Consider the following 14439-nt stretch of genomic DNA (forward strand, 5'->3'; position numbering starts at 1 on the left):
TATTGTACAGTATATAGATTCAATGGAGTTATTCCAATGGCTGTGCAAGTTCCAATACATTTTACATTTATTATATTTCAGATTGATACAGAGAGGCTTAGTTTGTCCAGTATATTTATTCTTTTAGAAAAAAAACTGTTATGAGTTATTTATGTAGTTATCACAAATGCCCGACAATGTCTGGCTAAAACTTAATAGCAATTCCCTTGTAAACAAATGGTAGTCAGAGAAGCCACACATTTGGCTCCAGTATGTAACTTCCTAACATTCTAATAGGTGTTAAATAAACATCACACATTTTGTGTAATATTGTAAAAGAGCCTGGGATACTTTCTTAGTAACAATTTTAGTTTATTGTAGTAAAATTCATATAACACAAAATTCACCATTTTAAAAGTGCATAGCTCTGGCCTGGTGGCTTCATTGATTGAAGCATCATCCCAATACACCAGGGCTGTGGGTTTGATCCCTGATCAGGACACATACAAGAAACAACCAATGAATGCATAAATAAGTGAAACAAATTGATGTTTCTTCCTTCCTCTCTCTCAATCAATCAATAAATATTTTTAAATGAAATGAAAATAAAAGTGTACAATTCAGTGACATTTAGTATATTTACAGTGTTATACAACTGTAATCACTGTCTAGTTAGAACATTGTCATCACCCCAAAAGGAAATCTTGCATACCTATTAAGCAATTAATCCTCATTTTGCCTTATTCACAGGCCCTGGTAACCCCTAATCTGTTTTCAGTCTCTACAGATTTGCCTATTCTGCATATTTTGGATAAAAGGAATTATGCAATATGTGACCTTTTGTGTCTGGTTTCTTTCATTAACATAATGTTTCAAGGTACATTCATGTTGTAGTATAATCAGTACTTCTTTTTATGGCCAAATATTCCATTGTATGGATATAACACAATTTGTTTATCTGTTCATTGGATGATGGACTTTTGACTATTGTGAATAGTGCTGCTATGAACATTCTGTGCAAGTTTTATTTAAACAAATGTTTTCAACTCTTTTGGTATGGTACTTCAGTGTGTAACTTAATTGAAGTACTGATACAGTGTTTTACACAGAGGCTACACCATTTTATATTTCCACCAATAATGTTCAGGGTTCCAATTTCTCCCCTTCCTCACCAACACTTGTTATCATTTTTTTAATCGTGGCTGGTCTAGTGTGTGTGAAGTGATATCATTTTGTGTGTGTGTGTGTGTGTGAAGTGATATCTTGAGGTTTTGTTTTGCTTTAATTGTTATTCAGTTACAGTTGTGCCACCTTTTTCCCCATTGCTCACCCCTAACCCATCCCCTCCCACTCCCACAGTCAATCCCACCATTGTCGGTGCCCATGAGTCTTCTATTGATGTTCTTTTGCTTACCCCTTCCTCTTCTTTCCCCCATTATCCTCTTCCTCGCCCCCCTCTGGTCACTGTCAGTTTGTTCTTTATTTCTGAGTCTCTGGTTCTATTTTGCTCACTTGTTTGTTTTATTGATTAGGTTCCACTTAAAAGTGAGATCATACCGTATTTGTCTTTCACCGCCTGGCTGATTTCACTTAACATAATGCTCTCCAGTTCTATCCATGCTGTCACGAAGGGTAGGAATTCCTTCTTTCTTTCTGCTGCATAGTATTCCATTGTTTAAGTGTACCACAGTTTTTTTGATCCACTCATCTACTGATGGGCACTTAGGCTCTTCCTAGCACTTGGCTATTGTAAATTGTGGTGCTGTGAACATTGGGGTACAAAGGTTCTTTTGAATTGGTGATTCAGGATTCTTAGGGTATAGTCCCAGTAGTGGCATTGCTGGATCAAAAAGCAGTTCCAACTTTAGTTTTTTTGAGAAAATTCCATACTGTTTTCTACAGTAGCTTCACCAGTCTGCATTCCCACCAACAGTGCACTAGGGTTCCCTTTTCTCCACAACCTTGGCAGCACTTGTTGTTTGTTGATTTATTAATGGTCATTCTGAGCAGTGTGAAGTGGTATCTCATTATGGTTTTAATTTGCATCTCTCTGATGGCTAGTGATGTTGAGCATTTTTTCAAGTGTCTGTGTGCCCTCTGTATGTCCTCCTTGGAGGAGTGTCTGTTCAGGTCTTTTGCCCATTACTTAATTGGATTATTTGTCTTTCTGGTGTAGAATCATGTGAGTTTTTAATATATTTTGCAGATCAAACCCTTGTCCAAGTTATCATTAGCAAATAATTTTCCCATACAGTTTGTTCCCTTTCTGTTTTGTTGTTTTCTTTAGCTATGCAGAAGCTCTTTAGTTTGATGAAGTGTCATTTGTTTAATCTTTCCTTTATATCCCATTCCCTAGAGGATTTATCAGTGAAAATATTGCTACATAAGATATCTGAAATTTTCCTGCATATGTTTTCCTCTAGGACTTTTATGGTGTCATGATTTATAAGCCTTTTAAAACCCATCTTGAGTTTATTTTTGTGTATGGTGTAAGTTGGTGGCCTAGTTTTGTTTTTGTTTTTTTGTTGTTGTTGTTTTTTAAGATTTTATTTATTTATTTTTAGAGAGGGAAGGGAAGGAGAAAGAGAGAGAGAGAAACATCAATGTGCGGTTGCTGGGGGCCATGGCCTGCAACCTAGGCATGTGCCCTGAGTGGGAATTGAACCTGCGATGCCTGGTTCGCAGCCTGTGCTCAATCCACTGAGCTATGCCAGCCAGGGCTGTTTTTGTGTTTTTGTTTTGTTTTGTTTTGTTTGCATGTACTTGTCCAGATCTTGCAAAACCATTTTTTGAAGGGGCTATTTTTATTCCACTTTATGTCCCTGTTCCATTGGTCTATGTGTCTGTTCTTATGCCAGTATCAGAGGCTTTGTAATACAGTTTTATATCAGGTATTGTGATCCCTCCTACTTTGTTCTTCTTTCTCAAAATTGCTGAGGCTACTTGGGGTCATTTATGGTTCCATATACATTTTTGAAATATCTGTGAAATATGTCATTCGTATTTTGATAAGAATTGTGTTGAATCTATAGATTGCTTTAGGTAGTATGGATATTTTAATGATGTTAATTCTTTCAGTCCATGAACATAGTATATGCTTCCATTTATTTGTGCCTTCCTTCATTTCTTTCTTCAGTTTCATAGTTTTCTGAGTACAGTTCTTTGTGGTTTTGATTTGTATTTCACTAATAACTAATGATGTTGAGAATTCTCCCTGGTGCTTATTGGCCATTTTTATAATCTTCTTTGGAAAAATGTTTACTCAGGTCCTTTGCCTCTTTTTGAAAAGGCTTGTTTGTTGTTGAGTTGTAAGAGTTCTTTATTGTATTCTGGATACTAGAAACTTATCATGTATATGATTTGCAAATATTTTCTCCCATTTCCCTCTCTTGATAGTGTCCTCTGATACAGAAAAGTATTAAATTGTGATGTTCAGTTTATTTTTTCTTTTGTTGCTTTTACTTTTGGTTATTGGTAAAAAAAAAAATTGCCAAATCCAAGGTCATGAAGTTATGCCCCTATATTTTCCTCTAAAAATTTTATTAGCTCTTCTGTTTAGGTCTTTGATCAGTTTTGAGTTAATTTTTACTTATGGTGTGAGGTAAAGGCCCAAGTCCATTATTTTGCATGTGGATATCTCTTTATCCCATGTTAAGAGCTTTTCTTTTGTTTTGTTTTTTTTTTTTCAATGAAAAAGTGTTAAAGTTTGTCAAATCCTTTTTCTTTATCAAGTGAAATGATCATGTGGTGTTCTTTCGTTATATTAAATTGGTATATTTAAGTTTCCTAGAATTGCCATAACAAAGTACTATAGACTGAGTGGCTTAAAACAACAGACAGTTATTTTCTCACTATCCTGGAGACTAGAAGTCCAAGATCAGGGTACGAAGTAGAGTTGGTTTCTTTTGGAGGATTTCTGGGAGAATCCCTTCTAAGCCTCTCTCTTAGCTTCTGCTGGTTGTCAGTAATCCTTGGCTTATTGCATAACTCCCATCTCTGTCTCCATTTTCACATTAGCATTTTCCTCTGTGAATACCTGTGTGTCCCTGTGTCTAAATTTCCCTTTTGTAAAAGGATTCTAGTTATTGTATTAGGGGCCCACTGTAATACAGTATGACCTCATCTTAATTTGATTACATCCCTATTTCCAAGTAAGGTCACATTCACAGATGCTGAAGGTTAACACTTCAAATTCATCTTTTGAGGGGACTTTTCACCTTTGCCATTTTTTAATTCAACCTAGTACGTGTGGTATACTACATTGATTTTAATATGTTGAGCCAACCTTTTGTCTGGTTTTGGTATCAGCATAATACTGGCCTCATAGAATTGAGTTAGGAAGTATTCCCTTTTTTATTTTTTGAAAAATTTGAAATGCATCTGTGTTAATTCTTTAAAAGTTTGTAGAATTTCCCAGTGAAATCATAAGCTCCTAGGCTTTTCTTTGTTAGGAGGTTTTTTATTTCTTACTCAATATCCTTATAGAAATGAAAAAAAAAGCATATAAGAGAATACTATGAATAACTGTACATCAATAAATTAGATAACCTAGATGAAATGGACAAATCCCTAGGAACACACAAATTACCAACCTGACTTAAGAAGAAATAGGAAATCTGATTCATAGACTAGCTGTCATGTCATCTGCAGGGTCCCTTCCTCTTCCAAACCCAGAAATCTAATGCAATCTCTACCTCCTTTGAACCTCTGCAGCCTTTCATTCCCTTCTCATAGGTTCTCAGCATCTTTGTGTAATTTTCTCCTTTCCCATATTTTCTGGGTGGGGGGAGCCTTTAAGGCTCAACCTTGTAGCCCCCACTGTCCCTATAACCAATCCTTGTTCCTAGTATTTTCAGAGTTGTATACTATTGGAGGTAAAGGATATGGATGCAGTGAGCAGAGTGGCTGGTGGTGAAACACTCAGTACTTTTGAGTAGTGAAGAGCCCAAAACATGATAAAGCTCAGAGAGCTATATAGTAGTTAATACTTTTATGGGTATTCTGATCATATAATCATATATGTAGCATCTAATGAAGAAGTATGTCCATTGCAAAATATTGTACCAATCAGTATTATAGTTTTGAGTAATTGTGTCCTATTATTATAGTTGTTGCTGTCTTTTGTAGTATAGTTATTAGTCCAGGATCATTGTTTCAATGAGGAGTACATATAAGAATCTTCATGGAACTTTATAAAAATACAAAATGCCAGACCTCCAATCTGGATCTTCTGAGTTGGAATCTCTGGGAGAAGGGGCCTGGGCAATTGTAAATGTAAATTTTAAAGCTCCACATACATAAGAAAACAGTAACATTAGTGACCTCTAAGGAGGGAAGGTGAGAGGTAGACTTTTCACCTTTGCCTTTTTGAATTTTGAGCCAAATGAGTATATTAATATTAAATATATTAAATATACATTTAATATAATATGTTAACATATATTCAATCAGTATATTATGTCAAATATATTGAATATATCAGTATTATAATTTTAAATATATAATTATAATATAATTTTAATATAGTAAATATATTTCTATACAATGTACAGAAAAAGGATATGAATGGGGCATTACTGATTTTCCTTAGTAAGGAAGTATGATCCAGGCTTTCTGTGCTATACTAACACAAGTACCACATGAAAAACAAGTGGGATCTATATTGTCCCTGGTGTATGTTCCTTGTCCTCTATATTTGTTTCTTTATGTTTCAGGTGTTTGTAGCCAGTCCTCACAAAACACAGCCTATTGTGGAGATTTTGGTAAAAAATCAACCCAAACTCATTGAATTTCTCAGCAGCTTTCAAAAAGAAAGGATGGATGATGAGCAGTTCATTGATGAGAAGAACTACCTGATTAAACAGATTCAGGACTTGAAGAAAACAACCCCTTGAAGTCTCACCAAGATTCCTGCCATAGTTACTATTTCATTTGTTTAGTTTGTACAAAAAGTGTCATGTCATTTCAGAAAGTAATCACTGTGGGGAAGGCTTTTGAGTTGCCTGTTTTTTCTGTTTTCAGGGTAGATGGAATATAAATATTTGAATGAAAAAAATTAACCTAGAATAATATATTCATTTTAATTAAGTATGTGACATTGATAAAAGCATTTGTAACCCTTTGTTGATGAAAGGCATGAGGGCCATTCACTTGCAGACCTGAGCTCAGTCCCTATGAGCCCCTAAGGAGGATCCCAGATGATGGGTTACAGAGTCCTCAAACAGGATTAAATTCTCAAAGGAGTGCTGGGTTTGGGGGCAGAAGGCATAAGACTATTTTACTTGTCTGCACTTAGACAAATTTCTTAAGGCACTGAAAGATCCATGTTTTCTTGTTCACTGTCTCACATTCTATGCCTAGAGATGTCCTCAGCATACCTGACTCCTGGCACACCCTCTACTCCCCACTGAGGTAGGGATAGCACAGAACCAAGGATTTACAAGGCGGGGAGAGGCATAGAGGACCCATGTGGTATGACCTGCTTACTTGAGAACTTGGAACAGATGGTTAAGAATCACAGTTGCTAGCTATAGTTATTGATCTTTCACACTGACTTCTATAGCATTCATGAATATTTGGAATATTTCATTCATAATGGTTATTATAAGAAAAATATTTTGTGGTGAAAGTATGTTTTAAAGTAGTAATAACTACATTAGGATGCCTACCTAGTATGTACAAAACCATGGGTCCAGAGAGTTGCACAGGTCTTTAAATTGCCTTTATAAATAAAGGAACATTGCCATTAGAAGGGCAGGTGATTAAATACATGAAAGTATTGTCAAATGATTAAAAAATATCTGTTCACTTTATTTTCTAATAAGCTGTCATTCCTCCCATTAAAGTCTTTGGTGAAAAGGTATAATAGAAAAACTGTAAAATGTTAGTCCCAAATACTCTCTTGCATACTAGGATTATTAAGGAGTTAATTTGTGTTTTTTTTTTAAAAAAAAAGTCATGAAACAACAACAAAAAAGGTTATGGTTTGTTTTCAGATGTCAAGTATGTAAAATGGAATTTTAAAGCTATACTTACAACACATTAAATGAACAATCATTAAACTGTATTTTTTTTCAAAGTTATCTTTCCAAATCATGAGTTATTGCCTTCCATGGGAACCTTCACTTCTTACAATATTGGGACTAATATTGTTCAACCACATGATTTTCCACCTAGAGAAGGAAAGATCCCTCTCCAGAGATCCTTCTCCAGGATGAATGCCCTTTCTAGATTTTGCATCTAAAGAATTATCTGGTCGGGTTTCATCCTTTTTCCCTGGGGCACAAATGGCCCAGCCAAAATATTCTCTGTATTCGTTAGTGTCCAGCATGGACTCCTGAGGCAAATGGTGTCAGACCTGTGGGACCTTCTAGCAGCTCTGGCCAATGCTAGCATGGGTGGGTCAGCCAACAGTCCATCTAATAACCTTCGTTCTTTAGTCACTGAAATCTGATTTCTTTCATAACATTGCCAGACAGTCCAAAGTCTCTAAGCATTTGACTTTTATGGTTTTACTTATTTGATTAAAAGAGATGAGTGTAAATATATTTTAAAAAACAAAGACACAATAAGCATTAGAAATTTATTTGGTTGCTTAAATACTGGCCCACAACATCATGGGATGCATGTTTTCAATTACAAAGCAAGGCCTTGGCATAATCCTTTTTTTATTTTCTCTGAAGTTGAATTAGCTCTTTCCTAGCAACTCCTTATTCTAATTTAGTACCTGTCAAACAAAACTGGAATCTAAAGAGACAATAAAGAGAGTAGCTAGAATTTTGTTGTAATACAAATTTGTAAATTATTAACGTGAAAGAAGGAGCAAGAGGCTCACAGTCAAAATATGCTTGCACAACATTCACTGTAAATATTGTGAGAATTGAATTCTAAAAGGTCATATTAAATATTAAAAAAGACACACTTAAAATAAAGACTGACTAAATAAACAGGTGTCACATACTCCATGTTAGTTTGCATGTTCTGTGTCTGTGTTCTCGTCAGTGCCCCAAACAGGAACACCCCAGGCAGATCATGGGCAGCCTCTTGGTGGGCATTCAAGCTGCCCAGAGGCCCACACCAGCTTCCTGTGTGCTCCACTGTCAGCGTCATCCAAGTGATGCTAACTGCCATTAGCCAAGCACTGCCTGCCAGGCACTAAATACACACATCACATTATTGATGCCTCGTGACAGTTAGCTGTTTCCATTTTATTTGAGGAAACTGAAGCCCTGATCAAGCTGTCATTCCTCCCATTAAAGTCTTCCTAATAAGGTAGGAAGTCTTCCTAATAAGGTAGGAAGACTTTAATCTTCCATCAAGTTTGATGATCCCAGACAGCTGGGGCTAGATCTGGAACGTAAACCTACAGTGGCCTGAGGCCAAACTCGTGCTCTTCCCTCTTTCATTCTCAAGGTTGTGAATTAGCAAAGGTCTAAAGTGTCTGGAAATACTCTGTGCTCTCCTCACTGCAGTGTGGGAGGCTTCTGGGGCTTAAGGTCCTAGAGTAAAGCCAGCAGGAATTGAGATGTTCTCTGAGGAGGGTCTCATCTAACGCCAGAGATCTGCCCAAACATTAGGACTATCCATGGAGAAAAGGCCAAGTGCTACATAGCCCTTGACCAACTCTTCTTGATTGCCAGCCTCCATGGGTTCACATCCTTGGAGAGCTCTGAGGGAAAATAGATGCCAGGAAGGGGTAAGTGAGTTTTTCAGTGCATCTGTCATTGGCCAAACTGGTTCATCTGAGACCCAGCTGCTCTGAGCTAGTATGCAGTCTGGACATTTCACAAGACCTGAAAATAATTGTGATAATGTGAAGGAAAGTAAAATAAAAGAAAAGCTACTAGAATTTTTTAATATGAAAAGATAGTAATTTCAAAGTAGATTTACAGATCTTTCTAGTCTATTATTAAAGGAAATTAATTTTTTTATCTTTTTACCTGTTTTTTCCTGTTCTATTCAAAAGACTGTCATACATATGGCATGAAAAATCAATTTTTTCTCCATGTTCTTACAGGAAAGTTTTGGAGATTGTAGTGAGGGCCTATGGCTGGATAAAGGTCTGAAACAAAATGAGACTTTGAAAAGCTAGACTTGGTCTTAAGAAAATTGAAAAGATAAGATGATAGGAACAAACTTTTGTTTTTAAATATGAAAAGTGCTATTATGTAACTACCCATAATGAAAGCAAAGTAAAACAATGATAAGCCTGGCCTTCACTAGGCCTCTGCAGACACCACTCAATTGTGTCAGTCTACACTTTATGGAGAACACTGAATCATAGAAAGAGTGAGTAACTTGCTCCAGGTTAAACAGCTGGTGGCAGCAGCAGGATTTAGGGCCAGGCCTGACCCCAATTCATATCTTTGCAAAACAGGCTACATGTCCAGGCTGCCTCCCACCAGGCCAGCTATCCACTTCAGGGGCAGGCACTTCATCATACTTCCCAAGGAGAAGAGGGAATCCCGGAACCCAAGCCTTTAGGATAAAGGCTTGGATAAGGCTTGAGGAGGGTCTCATCTAAAGCCAGAGATCTGCCCAAGGATAAAGGATAACTAAATGGAAGGAGTTCAAAAGCTAGATTCATTTAAGGGGTGTGAGGGTAACTTGGCTCTACTTGGTTGTCTGATGTTTGGAAGATCAAATGAGACCTATGTATAGGATAGGGAATTCAGCCTTGTCTCCCTCACTTTGAGCAATCTCTTGACTACACAGATATTAATTTCAAACTGCATTTCTGTACCTGCCTTTGTTTTCTTGGTTTGCCTTTTCAGTTGAACATAATATTAGCTTAGATTTCCTGATAGGATCAGTTACTGCCCAGTCATTCCTGAATTTCATATTCCTCAGTGGTCCATGTTGCTATGGGGATAGTCTGTGCCTCATCTCTGCTTCCCACAACCCCCTTTCCATCAATTAATTCAATATCCATTATAATTTAATTACTACACTGTGAGCCATTGTATTATTTTTAAAAGCTGTTAACACAGGGGCCCTTTGGGAGAACACTTTGTAATACTCATTAATTTATCGATCAGGGAAGGCTGGAAAAATAATGAGTTCCCTTAGGTTTAGTTCTGAAAATTAAAGCCTAATGAAACCAAAACATTTATTTACTCAAATGCTTGTTTATTCATTTAATGCAACATCCACAAACTTGCTCTCCACGCCCATTAGGGTTGAGTGAGAAATAGAACCACAGAGTGACATACCAGGGTTCCTGGAAGGGTGAAACCTTAAGTGTCTGGGAACTGACTAACATCCCCAAGGGCCTGAGTCAGTAGGGAAGGGAAGACCAACTTGCAGTGGGAGAAAGAGCTGGCATCCATGGAGATGATCTCCAACCCACACTGCCTTCACCTCCTGGCCTCCGCTTTCCAAGATCTTTTATCACAGAGCTCCCCAGGCCAAGCCTGGGTCAGAAGAAGCTGATGGAGGAGGTGCAGGTGGGTTGTCTCTCCCTATGCCAGCAGGTCTGCAACAACCTGTGCACCCACTTTCATAAATGTGGCTGCCACTTCAATTTCCCTTTCAACTATTGACAACTTCTTTTGAGACCAGCCCAAATTCATTAATTCTGGAAACATGTTTCAGTTTAACTAAGCCAATACCACAAACCCACCACTTATGTCCTGTATTGAAGGAATTGTGTCCACAGTCTCTTAATGTCATTCCCCTCTGTTTTTTCCTCTAAAGTGATGAGAGGTTGACACAAAGTTGATCTGAGCTCCATTACTCACATTTCATCTTGAGAATCACAGAGCTTCTGTTTCCAACTAGGAAAATGAGGCAAAAAGAGGACTTGTCTCACAGGGTAGTCATAGGAATCAATATGATACACAGTATGTGACTTGACAGCTCAGGAGATGCTCCCATGTCATCTCCCTCAGACCCTGAGGGGCTCATCACCAGTGGAAGAAGGAATTTCACTTCATGTGGAATCCAGGAAGAAGGAATCACAGGCACAAAACAGTGTGGTCAGAGAACAACAAGGCATGTACCTTATGTGGTGGCATGTGGACCAGTAGAGGAGACGAGGGGAGACTTGAATGCCATTTTAAGGATTTAAAACCATCATGCAGGCAGCTGGCCTTTAGCCAGAAGTTATATGCAAACCTGCATATCTGAGCGAGGGGACCCTGGAAGAGTGTAGCCTGGAGTACTGAGTGAGGGGGTCCGGACAGTGAGGACCCTCTAAGAACAGCTATTGCTGAACTTAGTCCTTCTCCAGGGAGCCCTGTTCTAGATGCTTCACAAGTACTAAGCTCAATCTTAAGAACCACCCTATGATGCGTTTGCTCTTATTACCCTGATTTTACAGATGCAAAACCAGATGCTCAAGATTATCCAGTGAGTACATGGCCAAGCACAATTCAAACTGAGGGCCCAGAGGCAGGAGCCATAGAACATGTGAGATATTTACAACTTGACATTGACTGAGCATAGTTCCACGCCATTTCTAGAAGATAAGAGCATGCCTCACAGGCCTGTGTCTGTGGTGATGTGCTTAGCCAAGATGGGACTTAGGACAAGGAGCAGAGTCACAGGAGAGACTGTGATTTCAGCACTTGACCAGTCAGGTGTACAGTGCCTAAGATATCATGTGTAGAGGTCCACTTGGCCATCAGACAAATGAGTCTGGAGCTCAAGAAAGATGTGATCCAGAGGTACTGCTTTGGGGGAAGGGAGGGTCACAGGTTTCAGAGCAACTGAAGTCTTGAGTGACAAGGAAGCCATACTTTCCTCATTGCAGTTTGAGCCTCAGAACCCACCCATACTTTCATCTGCTTTCCTTTCTATTTTTACCTTATCTGCAATTGTCTCATACTTGAAGACACTTCACCTCCCACTGGAGGCTCAGAAGGAGACCATTTCCCACCCCTGCAGTCTCATTCTCTTGTTCAGTCAGGGGTAAGCATTACTGAGTTGCAGGAGTTCCAGCCACACCTCCTGATAGTCAAAATACCCTTCCTCCCTAACGACCAACAATCAGGTTCTTTCTGGGTATCCACCAGGCCTAGATATGGCAACACTGATCCAAGTCTTTGTCTGAGCCAGTTAGTTATGTCATCCATAGCTAGCCATTAAGAGTTTTGGTAGCCATATTACTCCAAAGACCAGGCTGACACATCATTTCAAGTGCTATTGGAGGCTGGCAAAGGTTGAAGGAGAGGGAGAATGGGGACATCTGTAATAATGGCAACAATAAAAATAAAAGAGAAAACACAAAATAAAATGTGCCATTGGGATAAAGGGTTGGTTGTTGATCGCCCAGCCAGGGCCTCACTGTTTCCCAGCTCCTGCCCTCTGGAGGTCCTGACTAGGATCCCAGCTTCAGGAACAGAAGCAGAGCCCTAACTGCAGCCTGTTGTTCCTGCTGTGGGGGAAAGGAGCCTCTGCTGTTTTCCAGGCCCTGAGCATGATTCATATGGCCATGACTTGCCTATCTGTATGACTGAGGCTCTGTGCTGCCCAGGGTGTGGGAGGAAGGAGGAGGGCACACCTGCAGCTGTCTGGCAGTGTCTGGCAGCACCAGACTACCCTTCACCTTGACCAGGGACCATTTTCAAGCAGAGCAACTATTTTCAGCTGTCACTTTGCTGTGTCTGTCTGGATCCAAGTACCACACAAGGCTTGAATAGCCAGGAAACTGGCATGTAGAGAAGAAGGCCAGGTCAAGGAGAGGGAGCAGGTTCTCTCACACCATCACTAATAGGAAAAGCTCAGGATCTGGCCTGGCCTCCCGATGTGCAGCCAGCTCAGGAGTCAGAGCTGCCTGTGGAATGGCAGTGATGAGCTCAGGGCTACTTTACTGGAGACAATCTCATGGTGTCCCTGCAGTCCTCAGGCTAGTGCTCCCTCCTCAGATCTCCTCTCTGGAGCCTCCTTCAGCCCCAGGAGGTGAGTCTGCATCAGCCAATTCACCATAGACTGGCTGTGCTGTGGAGTTCAGGAATGTGTAGAGTGCCTGCCCCACCAAATGAAATCTTGTTCATTGTCAACCCTCCCAGGGACAGGAGAGACTGTGACTACTACCTAGCAAGCCATGGCCTGCCCAAAGCTGGGAGGTGGTGGAGAGTTTGGATCTTGATCCCATCCAGAGGCTGCATATGAGGATCCAAAAGGCTGCAAATCACTAAGCAAACCCCAGCCCCAAGATGAGCCTGCCAGTAACCCTGAATCCAGAGTCTCTGCTTCATGTCTGCAAGCATCTTTTATCTCTTCTGGGAGGCTGACCCACTGACACCAGCTCCTAGGTAAATAAGAAGAGGCTCAGATCTCTGCGGGTTGAGGGAGAAGGAAGACACACCTGATGTGCTGGGCATTCACTCTGACATCCTGAGATGGGCAAAGAGAGGCTCAGTCCCTCTGCTGCCTCCAGCTTGGTCCAGGAAAGAAAGCACATTTTGCTCTCTAGGGGTATATGTGCTCATAGGATTATACTCTCCTTCTCAAAAGCCTAACCTCTTCATCATTCAAGAGCTTGTACATGCTGGATTAGTAAGCTTGGCTGCCACAACAAAACACCACAGATCAGGTGGCTTAACCAATACACATTTCTTTCTTACAGCTCTATAGGTTAGGAAGTCCCAGATCAAGGTGCTAGGCCAGTCAGTTCCCAGAAAGGCTCTCTGCCTGGCTTGGCACATGGTCACCTTCTCCCTATATTCTCACATGGCCTGATCAGTGCCGCATCCTATTACCTCATTTACCATTAATTATTTCCATAAGGTCCTATCTCCAAATACAGTTATTTAAGGGTTTAGAGCTTCAACATACAAATCTTAGGGGAACAAAAATACTCATTCCATAACAGATATTCCTTTACTTAAGACACTCAAAATTTAGCTCAGAGTAAACTAACTATTAGAAGAGAGACATTCTGTATTTCAGAAGAATGATAACTAGAGAAATTACAAAAAGTAACAGACTTGAGTTGCAACAGGATTTTTTGTTGCATTTTATTTATTTATTTTTAAAATATTTTATTGCTGTTAAATTACAGTTCTCTTCATTTTTCCCGTATCACTCTCCCCTGCCCTACCCACCCCCACCTCCCACATTCAATGCTCCCCCAACCTGTTGTCTTTGTCCATTAGTCCTTTATACATGTTCCTTGACTTGACCCTTCCCCTTCTTTTCCCCATTACTCCCTCCCCCATCCCCTTTGGCCACTGTCAGTGTGTTCTTTATTTCCATGTCTCTGGTTCCATTTTGTTCACTTGTTTTTTCTGTTGATTAGGTTCCCCTTATAGGTGAGATCATATGGTATTTGTCTTTCACTGCCTGGCTTACTTCACTTAGTATAATACTCTCCAGTTCCATCCATGCTGTCACAAAGAGTAAGAGTTGAGTTGGAACAAGATATTGATGAGAAAATTTTTTGTAAGGGTGGAAGGGTTGTTAATATTTCTGTCTTGCTGACTTTCTTGTGTTTTTCCCATGGCCATACTCCTCAAA

The 14439-nt window shown here is 39.6% G+C and overlaps 1 protein-coding gene across 1 annotated transcript in view; it reads left to right on the forward strand.

Annotated features, from left to right (window-relative positions):
• Nucleotides 1–7892, forward strand: part of CAB39L (calcium binding protein 39 like) — a 158971-nt gene extending 151079 nt beyond the window's left edge. Inside the window, exon 9 of the mRNA XM_045821874.1 lies at nt 5694–7892. Coding sequence (XP_045677830.1) covers nt 5694–5873 — 180 coding nt within the window. The 3' untranslated portion in view covers nt 5874–7892. The remainder of the gene's footprint in view (nt 1–5693) is intronic.
• Nucleotides 7893–14439: the final 6547 nt, after the last annotated feature.

The sequence above is a fragment of the Phyllostomus hastatus genome, unplaced genomic scaffold (assembly GCF_019186645.2).
Source record: "Phyllostomus hastatus isolate PE091 unplaced genomic scaffold, TTU_PhHast_1.1 phas_scaffold_46, whole genome shotgun sequence".
Classification (NCBI taxonomy): Eukaryota; Metazoa; Chordata; class Mammalia; order Chiroptera; family Phyllostomidae; genus Phyllostomus; species Phyllostomus hastatus.